The sequence below is a fragment of the Procambarus clarkii genome, chromosome 60 (genome assembly GCF_040958095.1).
Source record: "Procambarus clarkii isolate CNS0578487 chromosome 60, FALCON_Pclarkii_2.0, whole genome shotgun sequence".
Classification (NCBI taxonomy): Eukaryota; Metazoa; Arthropoda; class Malacostraca; order Decapoda; family Cambaridae; genus Procambarus; species Procambarus clarkii.
Genome location: NC_091209.1, coordinates 8,404,651 through 8,426,633, shown reverse-complemented (window position 1 = coordinate 8,426,633; position 21,983 = coordinate 8,404,651). Strand labels below are relative to the sequence as shown.

General features: G+C 40.3%; 1 protein-coding gene across 1 annotated transcript in view; it reads right to left on the bottom strand.

The window, feature by feature from the left end:
- Positions 1-7,885: 7,885 nt before the first annotated feature.
- The window catches only part of p (WD40 repeat domain-containing protein pink), a 41,427-nt gene continuing 27,329 nt past the window's right edge, over positions 7,886-21,983 (bottom strand). The window contains exons 6-8 of the mRNA XM_069307430.1: positions 14,754-18,586; positions 12,268-12,379; positions 7,886-9,996 (exon numbers count right to left, since the gene is read on the bottom strand). Of these exons, the coding sequence (XP_069163531.1) occupies positions 9,604-9,996; positions 12,268-12,379; positions 14,754-18,586 (4,338 nt within the window). The 3' untranslated portion in view covers positions 7,886-9,603. The remainder of the gene's footprint in view (positions 9,997-12,267; positions 12,380-14,753; positions 18,587-21,983) is intronic.

Below are 21,983 nucleotides of genomic sequence, written 5' to 3'. Positions count from 1 at the left end.
CACCCCTCCAATATTTTCCAGTTTCCAGAACAACCTCTTATGTGGAACTCTGTCGAAAGCCTTTTTTAGGTCCAGATAGATGCAATCAACCCAACCATCTCTTTCCTGTAATATCTCTGTGGCTCGATCATAGAAACTGAGTAAATTCGATACACAGGACCTTCCAGATCGAAAACCATACTGTCTGTCCTGATATTATATAATTTCTCTCCAGGTGTTCTACCCATTTAGTTTTGATTAGTTTTTCCAATACTTTCACTATTACACTTGTCAATGATACAGGTCTATAATTGAGGGGGTCTTCCCTGCTGCCACTTTTGTAGATTGGAACTATGTTAGCTTGTTTCCACACGTCTGCTAAAATTCCTGTACACAAGGATGCCTGAAAGATCAAGGTGAAATGGAATGCTGAGCTCAGATGCACATTCTCTAAGAACCCATGGTGAAACTCCATCTGGGCCAGCTGCTTTGTTCTTACTGAGCTCCTTTAGCATATTTTCCACTTCAGTCTCTAGACACCTCTATCCGCTCTGTTGTTCTCTGGAATTCTTATTGTCTGGTTCTCTGAAGATTTCATTTTGTACAAACACACTTTGGAACTTTTCATTTAATGTTTCACACATTTCCTTTTCATTTTCCGTGAATCTGTTTCCCATTTTCAACCTCTGGATATTATCCTTTACCTGCAATTTGTTGTTTATGAATTTGTAGAATAGGTCCGGTTCTGTTTTACATTTCTGCTGTCCCTTTTTCAAAATTTCTTTCTGCCTCTCCCCTCATAATGGTGCATAATGTTTTGAGCAGAATGCTCTTTTGTTTTGTAAGCATCGTAAATAGTAAGTCGAGTAACCTATACCCGGTGACGTCATTGTTTGTTGTTGTAATAAACACCATGTGGAGTGCACATTGGTTTCTCTTCCTGCTGAATTATAACAGTATCGTAACTCGAATATTCACACACCGAATTTAATTTTCCTGTAAGAAATAATGTAAATTGAATTAACCTGTTCAACACACCCAATAATATTAACTTAAAAATTCATTTTATACAGAATACTGCAAATTTTTTACTGTACTTTACCTTTATTGAGGACTCTTATTGGCCTATGGAGGATGGTGAGGAGGAGGGGTGGTGTTAGTGTTTGGAAGGGGAATCCTCTTCCATTATAACATCAAGCAGTGATGATATTTCTGGAGTACACTCTCCTGTTTTTTGTAGGCATACCACTAGGACCTGGTTGTGGTTCACTGGTTGTTTGTCTTACTAAGAATCTGTCTAAAAACACTTGTTTTTGCTTACATTTTAAAAATTGTCGGTCTTGCGAGCACATTGTCATTAAAATTATATTTTTTATCCGATCATTATGGGACTAGTTTTAAAATGCGCGCCAATAGATTGCGAATAATTTGATTACATAATGAACGAACGTAGTACAACAGTTGAGGTGAAGAAACACTGGAAAGATTATAAATACTTGTGGTAATGAGTGTCCAAAATTAAAATTTGTTAAAATTCCATTTACTGTTCGATTATTATGATATTGGTTTTATAATGTGTGCCTTCAGATTGCGAACAATTTGATACTAAACTGAACGACATACTGTAGCTCGAAAATTGAGGTCAGAACACTGGAAAGAGTACCCATGTTAGTGTGGGTGTGTGCTCCCAGGAAATGCCAGGCCCTCCTTGGGGTGGGCTGGGTGTGCCGAAAGTGCTAACAAATATTTTAAATTTTAATGCAACATGCATCACCAGCGGACATCCGTCAATTTATTTATTGACACAGACTACATCGCTGCCGGACGAAAGTGTTAAAAAGGTTAACACAACGGCTTGCTACAGCTTTATCTGGGAGAGTCTTTTCAGCAAAACTCTGCAGCTCTTGCCACATTGCTACACATTTTCCTAGCCAGATCAACCACGAGCATACCGTCTTCATGTTTATGAATGACCTCTTCCTTTCTTTCTTCTATAGTCATCCTCAACTATTCTCTTAGGTTGAACTTTACCACTGACTTTCTTGGTACCCATGGCATGATATATAAGAACTTATGTTAAGCAACAAAAACGATGAAATTGTTCAAAGAAAATTTAAGCATGGTTATCACTAGACAGCATACAAGTGTAAACCGATCTTACCGACTCGGACAAGTATGAATGTGCATTACACTCTGGAGCGAACGGCTTATAACAGGGCACATTTACTGACGAAATCTTCATTGTACACAGATATACAGTATTTGTATTCAGGTGCAATCATACACCGAGGTTCCACTGTACAGTATTTCAAGACAAAATATGCATTTTTTGCCACTATATTTATTAGGTACTGTAGTAAATAGTACTATGATTTTTTTTTTTAACATAAGTAATCCTAACTATCTAATGAAAGCCTTACTGTACTAGTAAGCAATTAGTTGCATACAAGTTACAAAGTATTGACCTAATAGCTACAGGATACTAATGATAATAGTTTTTCCATTATATAGTCTCAATACATAAAGACTCTTAAATTATTTATCTAGTATTATCACCAATGATGGATAAAGCCATGTTTAATTGACACCATGCAAGATGAGGATATGTTCGTAAACTGTGGATACATACTATTTGGGGCTTTAACACATCCACATTTATGTGATATGCACTTTCTGACTTGCTATATTAAAAAGAAGGCCTTTTATTAGTCTCATGTATTTCCTTGAAAATTTAAAACGTAATATGAATATTATTAAACATTTATGGTTGGTCAAAAATATTCTCCCTTCCTGGATAAACTTGACCCTCAAATAAAGGGAGTCTCCAATTTATGAAAGCATATTTATGATGCATCCCAAAAAATGAGTTTGCAAGTCAATTGTTCATAACTCTAATCTATCTTGATTTCCTACCCGTACAATCCTGTAAGTGGGGGGGGGGGGTGTCAAACATTCTTGGACCACCAAAAATCAACATATAAGACCCAAAAGTTGGAGAAAATTATATTAGAAGCTGCATTTTATTGGGTGTTGTCCTACTTGTCAGACTTCATAATTTTTTTTAAAGTGAAGAGTTATAATTACTAGAGGAGGGTAATGAGCGACATCTTCCTCGGCACTATTGTACCACCAACACACTTCCTCTTCTTATCGGTCATTAATGATTTACCTGAGGAATCACTATCTAGTGGCCTCAACGAAGGACAGGAAGCTAGCGGCTTATCAAAGGTCCTCCAATTGTTCCAGAGATTTTTTCCAAACTGGATTTGAAACTGAAATAATGTACTTGGAATTTACGACCAGGCAGGTAGGTGGTTCCATGAGTTTATATCCTTATGGGTGAAAAAGCAGCTTCTATTTTCCGTCCTATATTATGGCTTTTGATCTCAATAAATAAATGAAATAGTCCATAAAAAGCCTAGTGGATCTACACTTAGCATGAGAGTTCTGCTGACTTGGTAATGTGGGTTAGCTGCACGGCACTCATGCGTCTGTATGTAAATATAGTAGTCTGTCATATAGGGATGATGGAGCTGGTTCATATACCAGATTTAATTCTAAAATAGAAACTTTGGAGGCAGTTTATAAGCTAGATGTTCAAAAGTCAGGCGTTCGTAAGTCAGGAACTCTCTGTACAGACACTAATTTTATTACAAGTTAGCTTGAATTTCATATTTTCCACTATAACATTTCTGAAGCTTAATTAAGCAGAACAGGAATTAATGCTACAATTAATTAATGCTACAGGCAAGTATTTCTCTTCATTAAGGGTATACAGGAACATTATTTCATAGCCTCATGTATGGTAACTTCAATTAACTAGCAAGCACAGTACTGTAGTTGAACTGTTGAATTTTGTTTGCCATTAACACCAAGAAATCCAAGCAGAAAACATCCCAGATCAAGACATCTCCAGCAAGAAGTTATTCAAGTTGAAGATGCCCATAGAGCTGCTGAACAGGGGATGGAAGAACGACTATGTACAGAATGAGCGCTCTTTGACAAATGAAATCTTAGAGCTTCAATAGCATTAAGAGAAGGCACTTTTTACCTGTACTTTAATCTAGATTATGAAATGACTAGTCAATCTTAAAAATACATGAAGCTTGCTTATTTGACTGTAAATAGCATTATAGGCTATACTGTATTCAAATATGGTATACAGTACATTACTATTATTATTACAATACTTTTACATAACCGCAAACAAAATCAATTGTATAGATTTTCTTTAGAAATCTGATGTACCTGGCATATAAACACTTGTAAAACTATATTCTATATAACAATATAAACTATATAAAACTCTTTTATCACTATGATCAAGTGATTATACACACAATCACAAAGGCTGAGCTGAAACTAATATTCAACTAACTGGTAGCAACATGAATTATATGATGGCATTTACAAACATTATTGATGCAATCTAATAAAAATCTTAAATCTTAAAACTCTTGACACTATCCTAATTCTCGTAATAAAGAGGCACTATTTGGTTCAGGTAAAATGAGGAACAAATTAGTATCAAGAAGAGTATTATATCATGGAAATAACACTTAAGACTTTCATAAATAACACCTGACCTTTCATAACTGCCACCCCGTGCATAAATAACATCCAACCTTGCATAAATAGCAACTTAGTTGAATACATGAAGTGGAGGGGATAAAATTCCAACAATACATACTTAAAATGAAGGCAGAATGGCATATGACCTGAGATATTGCCCATTTACTGGGCAAAGGGAGAGATTCTAACATTTACATTGCTTTAAATTTTTATTGACTTTTACTTTTTATGACTTTTAGTCAATACTTTTTATTGACTTTCAGTCAATACTTTTATTGACTGAAATTTTACATTGACTTTAAATTGCTTATGATAGTTTGTTTCAGAATAGAAAAAGTAAATATCAAAAGAGGGTGCCATAGAAAAAGGGATCAAGGAAAACAGCAAAGAATAAGCATTTTAGAGTACAATAACAGAAATGATGTTTATAATATGAAAAGCCATGCTTTTCTACATGGGTAACTACTAGAGAAATGGGATATCTTATTTGGTTAAGGTAATGTCACCTGTTGTCAGCTACTTGACCCATTCAATTTTCAATTTTTCTTTATTATGCACCCCATACCCATCCCGTAGGTTTTTTTTTTTTTGCATTAAGTTGATTAAATATATGGCATCAATGAGAAGGCAAAGTTTGTCTATAAATCTAGTGTGTAGAGGCAATACTTGCTGAAAAACAAACTGGAATGTATAGGCAAGTGACCACATGGCACATGCTAACTGGTTAACCATGCCTGTGGCCAGCCAAGTACTGTAGTTATATTTGCCATTTTTTTGGAAGTAATTATCAAAAGAAGGAAAACCAAGCTGGGAAAACTATGTAGCACCGTCAGTGTCCCTGAATATTCAAAAGATGCTGAATATCACTCAGAATGCTAGTATGAGAACAAAAGGACATAACATGAGCAATATCAAAGATATTAGATTTACAAAAGTGTGTCAAGGGACAAATGACTCCATGGGACATTAGGGAAGCAAGACGGATGATCATCGTGAAAATCTGGATGATATTCAGAGATTTGCACGAGTAAGTGGCACAAAGCATTTCGGACAATAAGAAGCAGGGCGGCATTCCATTAACCCTTAAACTGCTCAGCATAAGAGGGCATAATTCAAAAAATATTTGAATTATGTAAAAAATTACTTCAAAATGTTAAACAAATCTCCAACTTATTTGGTTTCAGCGTCGTGAAACTTTCATCAAAATATTTTCAAATTTATTTTAGACGAATATTTAAAAAAAAAAGTGTTTTGTTGATGATAACGGCTCCTATTAACTGGAACTGATGGATAATGCAGTAATAAAGAGATGCAAGCACATGTCCAATGCATAAAGAATAGTAGTAAGAAGTGTCCACAAAGTGGATATAGAGCTGGTGCCTTTATAGAATTTGTGAGTACTGTAATATATAATACAGTAACACAAATAATAATGAGCATGTTATTATGCTCTATTTTGTTATATATCATATAAATACATTGCCCTAAAGTTATTATCAGTTACATCAGTTACTTTCAACAATGTCCAAAAAATATTTTTTTTAGGGGAAATTTTTTTTTTTTCCTCCTTATTATTTGAATTTGTTGTAACCTTTACATCCTGGAGAGTGTATACCCATTCCTAACTATGTCAAGACACAATTAAATGGGTCAACAAATAAGTCGGTAACAACTCTCGAAACTTGAGACTGAATTTTTTTTTGGGGCTGATTTTTTCAGATTTCAAACTATTTTCCTTGTTTCTTTACATTGTTTTGATGATTAGGGACCAGATTAGAGCTTTTTTACTTATATAAGGTATACCCTAAATATATCCCCCTAAATCATTATAATTATCCCAATATTTTGTTTTTGGGGGGTTATTTTTTCTTGACTTCATTTCAACACACATTGACCTACAACTTTCACATATTCGAGTACGAATGTCAAACAAAGTTTATTAAAATATACAGTACAGTACAAGTAAATTCATGAATTAGAACTGCCTTGTTCATTGTCGATAACTTCAACTTCAATTATATCTATAACTAGAATTTCAACTTACTTCAGTATCCAAAAATCTAGTTTTTGACCAATTCTCACCATTTTTACATATAGTGTGCACAGCTGTCTATTCTACAATCCCTAAAGAATTAATTTTTCATAAACTCTAAACGTTTGGAGTTACAGTATTATTTTTTGTTGTCTAAATTTGCACATATTTCAAGTGCCACATTGACAATTTTTTTTTTTACAGTAAACTATACTTAAAACTTATACAATGGGGCCTCGACTTACGATGCTAATCCATTCCCAGAGACGGATCGTAAGTCAAAATATCGTAAGTCGAAGCGATTTTTCCCATAAGAAATAAAGGGAATTGAATTAATCTGTTCCCCACCCTCCAAATTATTAACATAAAAATACATTTTATACTGAATACAATGCGTTTTTTTCTAACTACAATACAGTACCAAAGTCTCTCTTACCTTTATGGAGGGCTCTTGATGGCGTATGGAAGATGGTGATGAGGGGGGAGGAAGAGAGTTGTTCCTGTTTGGAAGGGGAGTCCCCTTCTATTATCACATCAGGCAGTGATGTTTTCTCTGGGCACACTCTCTCCTACGTTTTGCCTGAATACCACTAGGACCTGGTTGTGGTTCAGTGCTTGTTTGTCTCACTACAAATTTGTCAAGAGACATTTGTTTTTCCCTTCGTTTTAACATTTGTCTGTAATGATGCATCACGGTGTCATTGAATAGGTTAAGGCAACGACCTACTGCAGCTTGATTTGGGCGAGTCGTTTCAGCAAAGGTTTGCAATTCTTCCCATGCTGCACACATTTTCTTAATTGTTGAGGAAGAGACATTCTGTACTCTTGTTTCTGCTCTATGGTCATCCTTACATGGATTTTCATATGTTGAGCCTTACCACTGACTTTCCTGGGACTCATGGCGTGATATATAATAATTACTTTATTGTTCAAAATGCAAAAAATCGCCACAAAAGCGGAATTTCTTATAGGCGCAATCGTCACTAAGCGGGCAGCTGTAGTAAACTGAGGCAGGTCAGCTACGTGGCTGGGAACCACGCGCTCGGTCGAGCCCGAACATGTACCAACAAATATCGGAAGTCGACTGACACCATCGGATGTCGAGTCGCATTTTTCGATGAAATTTACATCGTAACTTAAAATTATTATAAGTAGGGGCAAGCGTATGTCGAGGTGCCATTGTATTCTAAATGTATGAAAATGAAGAGCATATGCTATTCTGAGAGCCTAACACCAAATGAACAATTGGTGATTTTTACATTTTTACAGCCGATTTCAAAATCTGAAGTTTTTAATATTCAATTTTATAATATTTTTTATTTTCTTGTTTTTCAAGTTACACTGGTATCATTTAGACAAAGTTGGAGCATTTGCTTAGTAGATTATGCACAAAACATTTGAAAGAGTCTCAGAAAATTAAAAAACTGAGCTCATGGTCACACTTCTTATGAAGTTTTGCGCAGTTTAGGGGTTAAGTGCCCAGTTAGTTAAGCATATGTGGCCAATACATAACCTAGGCAGAGTTGTTTTCCACCATCTATTATGTGGAAGGAGGGAGAAAAAAATGGGACATGTAACTATTAAAAGTGTGCAGTTTGTTACCTGTAATGTCATACAGGTATGACATTACCCGTGTCATATAGGTATGACATTACCCGTGTCATATAATGACTCCTATTATATGAGCCCAGAATTTTTTTTTTGCTTTTTTAAGATCTTAAATATGCTCAGCTGATAGCTGCAGCAAGCATGTCCATTCTTTGTGTTAGTGAAAAAGTTGGCTAAAAATTTAGAAAGATATGAATATTGACATATAAATGAACCTCACTGAGGAGTCTGGTTCCATATAGCTTATCTAAGACGGAGAACAGTAGCTGCATAAAAATAAATATTTACAGTACACTTCCATACTCTTACATTAACAATTTACTGGCACAATGCTAAAAACATTACTGTACAATGTTTAGATGGTATGTTGATAGATAAGAGAGAGATTTTCTCCAATATTATAGTACTGTTGATACACATGCAGGGCTGTGAAGCCCAGCTTCACAGCCCTGAGATCTGAAGCCCAGCTCAGATCTTAACTGCTGCAGGAAATTGCCATCCATTCTGGTGCAGGAACATAACTAACAAAATGGAAAGATCCTTCACAAACTGAGGGTTTCCTTCACCCTATGGGCACACATAATTACTCTGCCTTGACATTTCTTTACCTATAATAGGAAGAAGTTAACAGAGGATGTATCTACATTTAGCAAAGCCTCGACTCTGGGCCGGTCAGTATGCATTATTTTGTACAGACTAGTATATATCACATCAACACTTTATCACTTCCCAATATCACCGTAACTTGCACTAAGCTTAACCATTACTGAATGGAAAACGTTTTTACATACAAAGTGGAACGATAGTTATTTACCAGCATCAGGAATCTTTCTTACAAATTTATATTAAGGGCACTGAAGTTACACTCTTCAAAGGCATAGAAGAAATGAAAACAAACGTGTCTTAGTCGATTTAAAGTTACAGAAATGCAAATCTTTAAAAGATTTAGGCCATTCATTGGTTTGGAAATTAAGTTTTAGATAATTAAGACAAATGCATGAGTGAAAATAATCATTTGTAAATAGGTAAGATATTGCCTTACATTGAGATAGCAGGGCTTTTCATAGTATTCATCTTGTTCTCTTGCTAGGAATTCAATTACAAATCAAGATTATCGAAGTTGAATAAAGTGTGTGTTCGTAATATAGGATTAACCTTATTTACTATTGTCTAACGTGACAACAGAAAACTGCAGAATTATTTATTAAAATCAAATACTGGATGTACAATAGTATAAAAGGCGACGATTACAAATTTATACAGCATAGAAACAATACAGCATTTCTAACAAGAAGCGAGAGTGCGAAGTGCTGACATTTGACCTGTATTTTAATTAACTATCACGGACGTTCCAATGGAAGGACTTAAGTGAATGATCAACATGTATCTTAAAATTCAAAATCTGCTTATGATTATAAGTTTTGAGAACCATTTTGAGCACAAATGACACAGTGATGACCCCTCTGAGATAAGCAAATGGTATGGAAGGCATGGCTGCATGGAAACACAGTAATGCCTCCTTCAATCACTAAAGCATGGGTAGGTAATTTTAAATGACAACAAAAACATAGGCCTTGTAAAACCTGAGTCTGCACTCCCCAGTGGTGTCCCAAAGGTCTTGGAGGCTGCCGAACACCATGCATTGACGGCTTTGGGGGAACAGGGTCATCACCATTCTGATCCATCTTTAGTTCATTTTGATGCCCTTCATGTTTAACACCCTCAAAGCTGTATTCGGAAAGTTTCACAGTTTCTTTATTAGGTCTGTTGTTTACGGCATCATGTCTCTGAAGTGCTTTGGCTATCTGTAAAATGTAAATTCATTAGAAAAATTTATGAAACGGTTTCCCAGCACTTAATATTATGCATAATATTTAGAGAAACAGGATCCTACTGGATAAAAGTATAAGGCACATATTATTTTAAAACTAAAGGGTTTATATTAAAACAAATTCAGGTAGAAAATCCAGTGTTGAATACAATGAAATGCAGACATTCCATTTTTAACCAAAAATAAAGGAAAAAGTTGAAGGTGAAGACAATGAAGACCAGACTCAAAGGATCAATAACCTCCATTCCAGAAAAACATGAAGCTCCCTAACCTAACAGTCGGAAGCAAGAACTAGGAGAAAAGCTGGCTACAAAATTAATCCTCAACTGTGGGAGAAACACAAAAGATAAGATAAAAATGAGATACAATCCAAAGAATAAGAAAACTAAGGAGGTGATTCAGCCTGGCTGAAAGAAAATGAAAGAATGCCAAAGACAACCAAAAAAAAAAAAAAAAGACTGGTAAAGCATCACCAACTCCAAAAGCCAGCAAGAGGAGCCTCACCAAGACCAAACGATAAGAGGTGACAGTACTGTATAAGGCTTCAAAACCAGCGTTGAATGTAAAGAAACACAATTTTCTGGGCGAGACCCAGAGGTTCCCTGGAGCTATCCAGGCTGATATGGATATACTGTTATCTTGAGGTTATCTTGAGATGATTTCGGGGCTTTAGTGTCCCCGTGGCCCGGTCCTCGACCAGGCCTCCACCCCCATGAAGCAGCCCGTGACAGCTGACTAACACCCAGGTACCTATTTTACTGCTAGGTAACAGGGGCATAGGGTGAAAGAAACTCTGCCCATTGTTTCTCACCGGCGCCTGGGATCGAACCCAGGACCACAGGATCACAAGTCCAGCGTGCTGTCCGCTCGGCCGACCGGCTCCCTGTAAATGGAGTTCTTAGGCCTATTAGGGACCACGAGCCAGAACCTGGCCTCCCCCTTAGACCACGAGGAGCAATGGCCTATAAAAACCCCAGTGTGGTTGGAAGCATATTATGTCTGCCATCGACCAGATAAGGCACCCAGAAAGGCAAGCGCCCCAAAACAAACCCATATTCTGTTTAAGAAATTGTTACTGCAACCCGAACTAGTGGACAGAACTTCCTCTAACAAAACTGAGCAAATGAGCATGACATTGGTCCCTGGTAGGCCTAAAACTCCATTCACATTGATGCCAAAGTCTAATATATTCATATCAGCCTGGATAGCTCCAGGGAGTCAAAGGGGCTTCCCCAGAAAGACCCAGGGAAAAAAAGAAATCACAACAGGAACCAACATCGATAACACTCTTACCTAAGAGAGAATAAGAGGCAGAAGACCTGCAAAACCACCTCATATTGCTGCAGTGAAGAAAGCTACAAATGCAATATCAACAGATCTGTAACTCTACTCAATTCAGATGATGGAAAACAAGGCCTAAAAACTTCATAGGCAAAGATCAGCAACCAAAGTCAAAAACAACATAGACATTGTGACATGGAGTTGCCCAGACCTGGTATCTCAGGGTAGGGCAGGCTTAAATAGGGCACAATTATCTGCATTGAAAGAGAAACCCCCAGAGAAAAACCTGAAACCAGAGGCCACCTCTTTCCAGTTAATGATCTCAGTTTAATTAAAAGTATGCTACTTGTCCAAAGAAAACAAGTTGTCTGCCAGTCAAGAGGGAGCTGGGATCCTGTACTGCAGTCAGGAATCAGTAGGTAACCCATACAACACAGCATTGAAGTCCATGTTGGATACAAGGTCTCCTCTCATGCCAAGAACTGAAGGAAGTCGCCAAAGCTAGGGAAAGACTAGACAATGGATACCTACACAAAGGTAACATATCCCGGCCAATAACTGAAAGATGGAAACACACCTGCAAGGGAGAGAAGTCTACCTTGTATCATGAGCAACAAAAGACACTGCTCCGGCAACCACCAAAGCCATGGGGTCGTCTTTTTCCTTCCCCTCACAGAGGGAGCAGGCCCAGGAATGTTCTCTCCTGACGTTTGAGGGTTATTATGAGTACTAAACATTATATTTGTATATTATGTCCTCGGGAACATGTCTCCTAACCCAATGAAAGTGGGAAATGGGCTAATAGTGATTGGAATTTGAGAACATTTTAGTGAATTAGTATGGAAGGCCTACCACAACAACAATCATAATGTCAGTATGGACAGAAGAAAGAATAATTTCAGCACTGAACTTTAATTAATACAGGACATTCACAAACAGCCTGAGCAGTAACTACTGTACAAACCTTGTGAGAGTAAAATTTTCTCTTGGTACAAGTCAGAGCGTCCAAAAGAGACCAGCTTGCAGTTTGGCCTTTCTTTTCAGCCAATGAAGTCAAAATACACCAATTGTAAATTCTGAAATATTTAAAGTAGTTATTACAGTTAATGACATACAATTCTTAAGATTCTTCAACAATTAAAATCAAGCCATGCTCTTTATTCACATTTGCTTCAGCCCACTACTAACTGTGATTGTATTTGATTTCTTGTAAAGGTGGACCACCTTGTCAAAGGTGCCCATGAGAGACTACCATGGAGAAAGAGGGGTGCCCAACTGCCCATGAGAGACTACCATGGAGAAAGAGGGGTGCCCAACTGCCCATGAGAGACTACCATGGAGAAAGAGGGGTGCCCAACTGCCCATGAGAGACTACCATGGAGAAAGAGGGGTGCCTAACTGCCCATGAGAAACTACTATGGAGAAAGAGGGGTTACCTTGAGGTTACCTTGAGATGTTTTTGGGACTAAGCGACCCCGCGGCCCGGTCGTCGACCAGGCCTCGTTGCTGGACTGGTCAACCAAGCTGTTGGACGTGACTACTCGCAGCCTGACATACGAGTCACAGCCTGGTTGATCGGGTATCCTTTGGAGGTGCTTGTCAAGTTCTCTCTTGAACACTGTGAGGGGTCGGCCAGTTATGCCCCTTATGTGTAGTAGAAGTGTGTTGAACAGTCTCGGGCCTCTGATGTTGATAGAGTTCTCTCTCAGTGTACCTGTTGCACCTCTGCTTTTCAATGGGGGAATTCTGCACATCCTGCCATACCTTCTTCTCTCATGTGATGTTATTTGTTTATTTGTGTGTGCAGGTTTGGGGCCAGCCCCTCTACTATTTTCCATGTATAAATTATTATGTATCTCTCCTGCCTGCGCTCAAGAGAATACAGGTTTAGGCTCTTTAGTCGGTCCCAATAGTTTAGATGTTTTACTGAGTGGATTCTAGCAGTAAAGGATCTCTGCACGCTCTCCAGCGGGTGCCCAACTGCCCATGAGAGACTCCCATGGAGAAAGAGGGGTGCCTAACTGTCTATGAGAGACTATTATGAGAAAGAGGGGTGCCCAACTGCCCATGAGAGACTACCATGGAAAAAGGGGTGCCCATGAAAGCCTACTGCAGAAAAAGTGGGGTGCCCATGAGAGCCTACCATGAAGAAAGAGGGAATATGCTCTTTTTCGAAAGGCTCTTTTGTGGTTACATGCACTGCAACACCATCTTTTCTACTACACATTTTAACATGGTTGTCCTTCCTTTAATTGAAAATATTGTACTGCTAAGCACTCCCTTTTTCCAACCAACTCTATGGAAGGCTAAAATCAAAGCTAAAGAAAGCTTTTTTTCAAATTTTGAAATATACATGTGTTAACAGGCCTGCATAATTTTTTGGTAGGCACTCGTGTAACTCCATCCCCATCATATAATTTGAAAAGGGAGGGCAACATCAAATGAGGAGGAAACCAAACCTGTTCCAATAGCAACTGATTACAGGTGGTGTCTCGTCTCAATGCTCGGCATACCTCACATCACCCACAATATTATGAATATTCTTAAGAACACAAATGTTTCCCTTTACCATATATGTTAAGATGAAGATGATCAAAGTCAAGTGATTAATATAATAAAATTACCATTTTAGGTGGCAACTTGGTAGCTCCTCGAGGTACAGCACTGGGGCTGCCAAGCTATAGGATATCACAACAGGCCTTTGACACCCACCTGAGCCTACTGGGAGCCAGAACCAGAATCTGGCACATTCTACAAGGTGAGGAGAGCTCTGCAATGAGAGATCAACCCAAAAACAAGTAAAAATCCAGCACTAAATGTAAGGAAACCTCCTGTCTGGTTAGCAAACTGGTCATTGCCTGATACTACAACCAAGCAATGACCAGGCATTGCATTGCAGGTGACAAACATAATCATGTAGTAGTAACTGAAATAAACAATGCAATGACCTCCTGGCAGCACAATCAATAAAGGAAAAGGCAACACCACTTAGCTGAACATACAAATCAGTCGATGGGCTAACTTTGGCTGCCATCTAGTACTGGTCAGGCACATTAGTCGAGCCCGGCCTCAGGCCGGGATCGGGGAGAAGAACCCCCAAAACCCTCTCCAAGTATTACAGTTAGGGTATTTACTTTGTGCCAATGATTACTTTTCTAATTTCTCTTGAAAATGCCTAACTTCCTTCAAGTTGTCACTTGTTTTTTGCACCTATGCTTTCTGGGGATTAGTCATGTTTTATGGCTCGTCACTGATCCTAAACTCCTTTTGCAACATAGAATGCACCAAATTCTGGACTTGGCTTCTAGAGGTAGGCAAGGACTGATTTCAGAGATCTGTGTAAATAACTAAGACTTGCCAGAATCAGCATTTATGCTGGGAAGCTACCAAGGGGTATTTACTGTACTTTGCAGAATACATTACCAAAGAATTTTACTGAAAAAATATTACCTTTCTGTCAATATTCCTGGTGGAATCTTGTCTTGCACCCAACTCAGCAGTTGTAGAGTCTCCACAGCTCCAACTCTTCGAAGGACATGTGCCACCACTGCCTCCCACAACTCTCCCATGCTGGATACACTTTCATCACTTGACATTCCAGGATGGACCAGTTCTTTGATATGTCTATTAATATCTTTGCTTGCACTGAACAATGCTTCAGCTTTATCAAAATCTTCTGCATTTAATTCTGTGTAATGAGGTTCTCCGCTTACTTGGAATATGTATTGAAATGGTTTTTGTTTCTCAACAGTATTGTTTACCACTTCCTCAGGAAAATTAATTTTATTGTTACATTTATAGCACTTCATGATAAAATTATCTTCACTAGTGATGCTAGCTAATATATCAATGATCATCATAAATTCATCTGCCTGTAATACCTCCATGATATCATAAAGGAGATGCAAATTACAACTTTGTAAGATGAATGGAAAACACTGACTGCTGGAGTGCAAGTTGTATGCCAGAGTAATAATGCAATATCCTTTCCAGTACCCCAAGTTCTGACACAATTCAGACAAATTTTTAGCATCCAATATATCATGGTCTACTATGGCATCTACAAGATATTCCAAACTCACAGGTCTATAGCATGGTATTGGCATACCACAACTGCACGAAAATGTACTAGGATTAGCAGTGTTTAATAAGACACTAAGAATGTCATATTGAAGCTCGGAACATGAAATCCAATTATTCAGATATAACTGAATCAAATTCTTGTGTTGTGACAATTCAATCAAGTACTGTAAGAAATGTTTCTGAAACTGTGACTTGTTAGATGAACAACCCACCTCAAGTGAGCGGGTTGCAAAATGATTCAATATGAATATCACATCAGTTATCACAGCAGGATTGTCAATCTGAGCTGCAGCGGTGATAAAATTCTTCATATTCCCAGCAGAGGCTAGTCTATAAAGGATTGACACCCTCTGAGAGCGTGTAAAGTCCAAATCAGGAATAATGGATGATAATGGATGGCTACTATATCCACCACTTGTCACTTTTTCAAGCAAAGCTGCCCATGTCATAACATAATAATGCTGCCCAAGAGTATCTAAGGCATTGAGCAGGTTTGAATAATGAAGTAAACCACAATCATTTGATATTAGATAGGCATATAAAGCATCTAGTTTTTGTATTGCTTTGGGCGTCAGGGGGTGTTGCATACTGTCTTGCTTATGAAGGTTAGGTACTACTTTAGCATTATAAATGTCATCAATGTAGACACCAGTATTTAAACATTGGAGAAACAACTCTGTGATCTGTTCAAGGATATCAGCATTCATGACAGATGGTTCAAAACCAATATCATTACTGTCCCAGTGAAGAGAATCACACGAGGTTCTTCCACTACCCTGAGAGTGTGAGGAGTCAACTGAAGATAGTGACACAGGGCCATCTGCAGGCATTTCTTCACTGGCTTGTGAGGACTGATGTTTACTGGGTTGTATCTGCTGGACAGTGCTAAAATATACTTCTAACCAATGGGTTAAGAGGATGCAGGCTTGTGCTTCATCATCTGCATTTATTATCTGCCGAAAGGTGGATGTCACCAATTCATGCAAGTTTTTGACAACTCCTGGGAGTTCCACACATGGTCGTGTTATTTCCTCTCCAGGTGGAACATTAGTTGTCTTATACAAGAGCGGAATGCTTCCAGTATTATTTTGTGTATGTTTCTTTCTTGATTTGGTTTTAATAACAATGCTTGTATTAAAATCATCCAATTGATCTGTCTCCAGTGATGTACTACTCTGTAGCTGGTCTTCCTGATCTGTATTTGAGCTACTTCCAAGTATATCCAATATTGAAAATGGCTCATCAACTAATTTCCTAGAAGATCCATCTCCTGTAGACATAAGTGGCGTTACACTTTTCAATCGATCTGTCAAATTTTTAGTTCCTGAGGTTATGGTGTCGACCATATTAGTAGCAACATTTTCCATTAAATCCTGCAAAAGAGAAGCAGCTTCAGAGCCAGGATGAATGGGAGCATAAGTGAGATTGTAAATGTGGGAATCGTAAGAATAACTTGAAGACTGATTACTATCCAAGAATATTCTTGATGCCATTTCAAGGTCAGGTGAGCTGGTATCTGAAGAAAATAATGGGTCTTCATACATTTCTATAGAACTCTCAAAGCTTTTATGAGATCTATGATCAGAATGTTGAGAGCATCTTCCAGAAGACAGAGAGGGACTGTTTACTTCATGATATAGTTCTGAACTGCTACATTTATTTTCAGTTGAAGGAGAAGGACTACTGAACCCATTAATGATTTTACCTAATGGCTTTGATTGCAGTGCATCTTCACGACACATGTGGCTCAAGGTTAGAGGGCTCTGTATATCTTGCATGTATGTTGTATTATGTCCAAGATTTTTATCTCGATGTGCATGATGAAGTGGGCTGCTTTCAACCGAAACCGTGCAACGTTGCACAGAGATTTCCTCCCGTCCCCGACGTAAATAAGGATCACTGTACCATCTTGTCACTGATGTTGGGAGAAACATTCGAGGACCAAATATAAAAGAGTTGAGGCCTTCTCTGATTCTGCAATCTTCCAAGCTATCATTTCTGACACAACTAACACGAGACTCAAAATGATAGCTGCTACTCTGTTTCTCATTTACTTTATCTAAACCAGCATAAATCTTCAAACTTTGCAGTCTCTCTTGAATGACTTTACTAATAATATGGTTGGAAAGATCTGTTAATATCTTTGCCCCTAAACGAGACAACAATTCAGATTTTAAGAAAACTTCTTTATACTGTAAGCACAGTTGAGCACACCCTACATGATGACCACGTGTGTGTAAAACTAAAATAGCAATATCTACTGTAGTTATCATAAAGTTTTGTATACACCCATTGCCTGTTTTGTAGATAAGAGTATTCCCTGAAACCTTTACATCAGTGACACTGTCTGATACACTAATCCACAAAAGTACTTTCGAGTTTGCTGGATCTATAACATACAAACCATAAGTAGAGATGGCAAGAAGGTAGTTGCTGTAAAAGCTGAGCAACTTTGTAAATGCAACACTGACTGGTGGATGTGATGTAACTGACAATGCTGTGTTATAATTTGATGAGCTATTAGAAGCTTTTTCGAGTGTCTTGGTTTGTGAGGGATCTTCCTTTTTCTGATGTGTATACTGAAAACATAACCCTAATGTCTTGGTGCTTGGTGTCTTATCAATCTCTTCTAACAATTCTTGTTCACCAAATGATCCATCTGTTAAAAGCACCTCAGCAGGAGGAACCATAAGAGCCCTTTTGAGCTGATGTGTTACAAGAACCTTTCCAGAATGATCAGCCTCCCAAATTCTTGTGCCAGGACGTGCACAAAATATTCTAGATGTTAAACCAACTTTTAAACTACTGTGATTTTCTTGGCTTGGTTTTGTACTCTTGTCAGCTTGGTCATCTTCCACTGCTTCATAACAATCAGATAATCCTGATGTTTCCGAGCCAGACAAAGGTTGAGTAACAGCTTGTAGGGCTTCTAAACTTTCCTCCAGTTCCTGGTGAGTACTGCCAGTAGAGCAAGTAGTTTGAGCATTACTGCTGCTAGGGTTCACCCGGCAGAAACATCCTCCATATTCACCCTGTCTCAACTTTGTTCCAATTTGCAAGAAAGTTTCAAGACTCGTGTTGCAAATAAAAGAACGGGTAAGAGTTGACACAAGAAGATAGCCATCACTGTAATCCAGCTGAGTAACACCAGATTCTAGTGTCATCAGATGTGAGCAAGAACTTCTAAACAAGGAGACAGTCTGCAAAAATAAAAACAGATGACATTTAAAAATATGACTAATATTTATTCGTACTATATGTGGTAATTATACGAGTGGTAACAGTAAAAAGCAATACTTTATCTAAATGTATCTCTGATGTCTTGGGACTAAGCCCCTCACCATATATCACATCATCCCTTTCCAGTCCTACTTAATTGGCAGAAGAATGCTTCAATGTTTTTTACGTATTTCCCCACTGATGATCTACACCAAGAATAACTTTCAGGGTGTTAGTTTTTTATTTATAAATACAAGAGTTCTTACATTCTTGTAAACCACTAACATGCATAGCGTTTCAGGCAGGTCTTTAATCTTAATTTTCCCTGGAATACAACCTGCCAAATCATTAAACAACCGGGTACTAATTCACTGCTGGGTGAACACAGGCGTACAGTTAAGGATTGGTGCTTAGTTAATACTCCCTGACCAGGATACAAACCCAGGCAAAATCGCTGGCAAACCACGACGCGGATGTGTTACCACTGTACCATGGGGACTGCTTAGTCAATCTGGGTTCACTTTACAAAGGTATTACAAAATATTAAGTATAAAAACCCTTACTAACAATGATTTTGTGGAATAAATTTCTGGTACACAAGGCAATTAATAAAAACCAGCATTGAATGTAATGAAACGCCATTTTCTGGGTGAGACTCGGAGGCTCCCCGGAGCCATACTGGGCTGATGTGTATATATTAGACTGTGGCACCAGTCAATTGATGTTGTTCTAGGTCTACCGGGGACCAAGAGCCAGAACCTGGCCCCCCTCAGAAAGGCACGAAGAGCAATGGCCTATAGATACCCCCATGTAGTTGGAAGCAGTCTATGTCTGCCATCTACCAGGTCAGGCACCCAGAAAGGTAGGAATTCCAAAACAAACTGCAGCTGATTAAACATTGCAAACTGAAAGTCGAACGAGCAAGCAGAACTCCCCCAATAAGCAAACAAGCATGACATCACCACAGCCGCCGTGCTGTCTGCGCAACTTCCCCCTCCCCCGGAGGTGGGAATGGGAGTCCCAGACCTCCCGCACCGATTACCCAACCTCAGTTCAGAGGTTGAATATCAAAAATGCAAAAAAACCAGCGTTGAATGTAATGAAACGCCATTTTCTGGGTGAGACCCGGAGGCTCCCCGGAGCTTTACCGGCTGATATGCTAATGTCAGACTTTGGCATCAGTCATGTGTATGGAGTTCTAGGGCCTACCGGGGACCACGAGCCAGAACCTGGCCCCCTCAGAGAGGCAAGGGGAGCAATGGCCTATAGAAACCCCCGTGTGGTTGGAAGCATTCTATGTCTGCCATCGACCGGGTCAAGCATCCAGAAAGGTAAGCATTCCAAAACAAACCCCTATTCTGGTGAAAATTGCTACCTAAGCCGAACTAGTGAATAGAACTCTTCAACAGAAAACAAGGAAACTAGTATGACGTCATACGTCACCGCGCCGCTGTCTGCGCAGCTCCCCCCTCCCCGGGAGGGGGAAGGGGGAGCCCCAGACCTCCCACGCCGGCTATCCACCCATCAGTTCTGAGGCTGGATGTCAAAACACGCGAAAAACGCCGACCGGAGGGAGGGAGGGTTGCCGGGGAGCCTCCGGGTCTCACCCAGAAAATGGCGTTTCATTACATTCAACGCTGGTTTTCTGGGGGGAGCCCCGTCGGCTCCCCGGAGCTAACTACCCACAGAGGAAGGTCAAAGGGACAAAAACCGGGAGGCGGACACCACGCACCCCCCAAGGAGGCGAGACAACCGGCAGCAAACGCCAACCCAAGGCGCCACAGCCCCAAAAATCCTGGGAACAACACGAGAACCGCGAGCAGCAAGGCCCCTGCACGAACACCAAAAATCCATGCCCGAAAGACTGCAAGGCCACGTCGCCCAGACGGCAGCGAGAGCAGCGAAGCCACGAACGCCACAGGCATGAGGGAAGAACACAGGCAGCTTAGCCGCAAGAACACGGCTGACCACCCGGGACACCATCACCCGCGAACCGGGAAGAACAGAACCGGATCAACGCAAAACGCGCTCCGGACCCAAACGCCGTGGCACGCAAACAACAGCGGAGGGCCGCCACTGAACACAAAAACGACACACCCCCGACCCGACCAACGAAGCACCAACAAACCCTGGACCCCTCCAGAATGCAGCAGCCCCACCCCGCGCCAGAAAAAGATGGAGACTGCTGCCATCAAACAACCAAAACGCCAAAACCGAAGGAGCAAAAAAACTCAGCGAACCGACCCCCAGAGGCAAAGGCCCAAAGGAAAGAGCCGACGAAAAAACACACCGGAACCGAAGGGGCACTACCAACCGAGGAGAAGACAGAGCACGCTGACCAGAGACCAGGATGGTGCAAGCGGCGCACGAACAGGCCGGAGGTGAAATGACGCACAAGACAGCTGACTAACGGTGCAGAAGCAACACCAAGACCGAAAGCAAGCTGAAGCGGCTCCGCCTGCGCCGCACGAAAAGAGGCGACAGTATGTGGCAAGACGACGGCCCCCAACCCCCATTAGAAAACCAAGCCGAGAGTAAACCAAGCTAACAAGAGGAACCACCTAAGAAGGGACAGGAAAAGGAAGGACCGCCAAAATACCCCATACTGCCACCAAGAGAAGCACGCAGGTGGGACACCTACCACGAAGCCACCCGACCACCAACCGGAGGCGAGACCACGAGGCAGAACATAAGCAGCCCCGACAAGGCCCCCCCGAGCCCAGGAAAAAGGCGGAGCCGCGAGAAGATCTCGGGCGCGACCACCGAAACCCAGACGGCACAAGGAGATGGAACGTCTGCCGAACAGAAAAACTCCCCGAAGCATGCAAGCCCGCCAGGAGTTCAGAAACGACGGGTCCGACGCGAGACATCGCAAGAACCCCCCCCCCCAAAAAAACAAAAAAAAAACAACAACCGGCAGGGCAAGCTAGGAAAACCAAAGAAGGCGGAAGGGTCGCCGCCAGAACAGGACCCGAACCAAGGGGCACGAACAACTGCAACAGACCGAGACAAAGAGGCACATCACAGGACACAGGCTGACCAACGCCTAAGAACACACGCAGGACATCCCTGCTGCAGAGGAGGCAGGAAGAAAGAGCTGAAGCACAAAAAAAAAAAATTAACCAGGAGAACAACCAGGGGTGGACAATCAGGCAGGGACAAAAACCCCACGCAATCCCCAGGCACAAAAGCGGCAGCAAAGTGCCACTCCACAACCGGACACAGGAACAAGAACACGCCACCGTGAAACACGGTACCAATGCACACGTGCAGCAGCAGCAACAGGCACCACTGCAACATGCAACATGTAAATAGCAACTCCCCTCTGCAAAGGCAGAGAACGGAGCAGGCAGACCCCAGACAGGGCCAACGGAGACA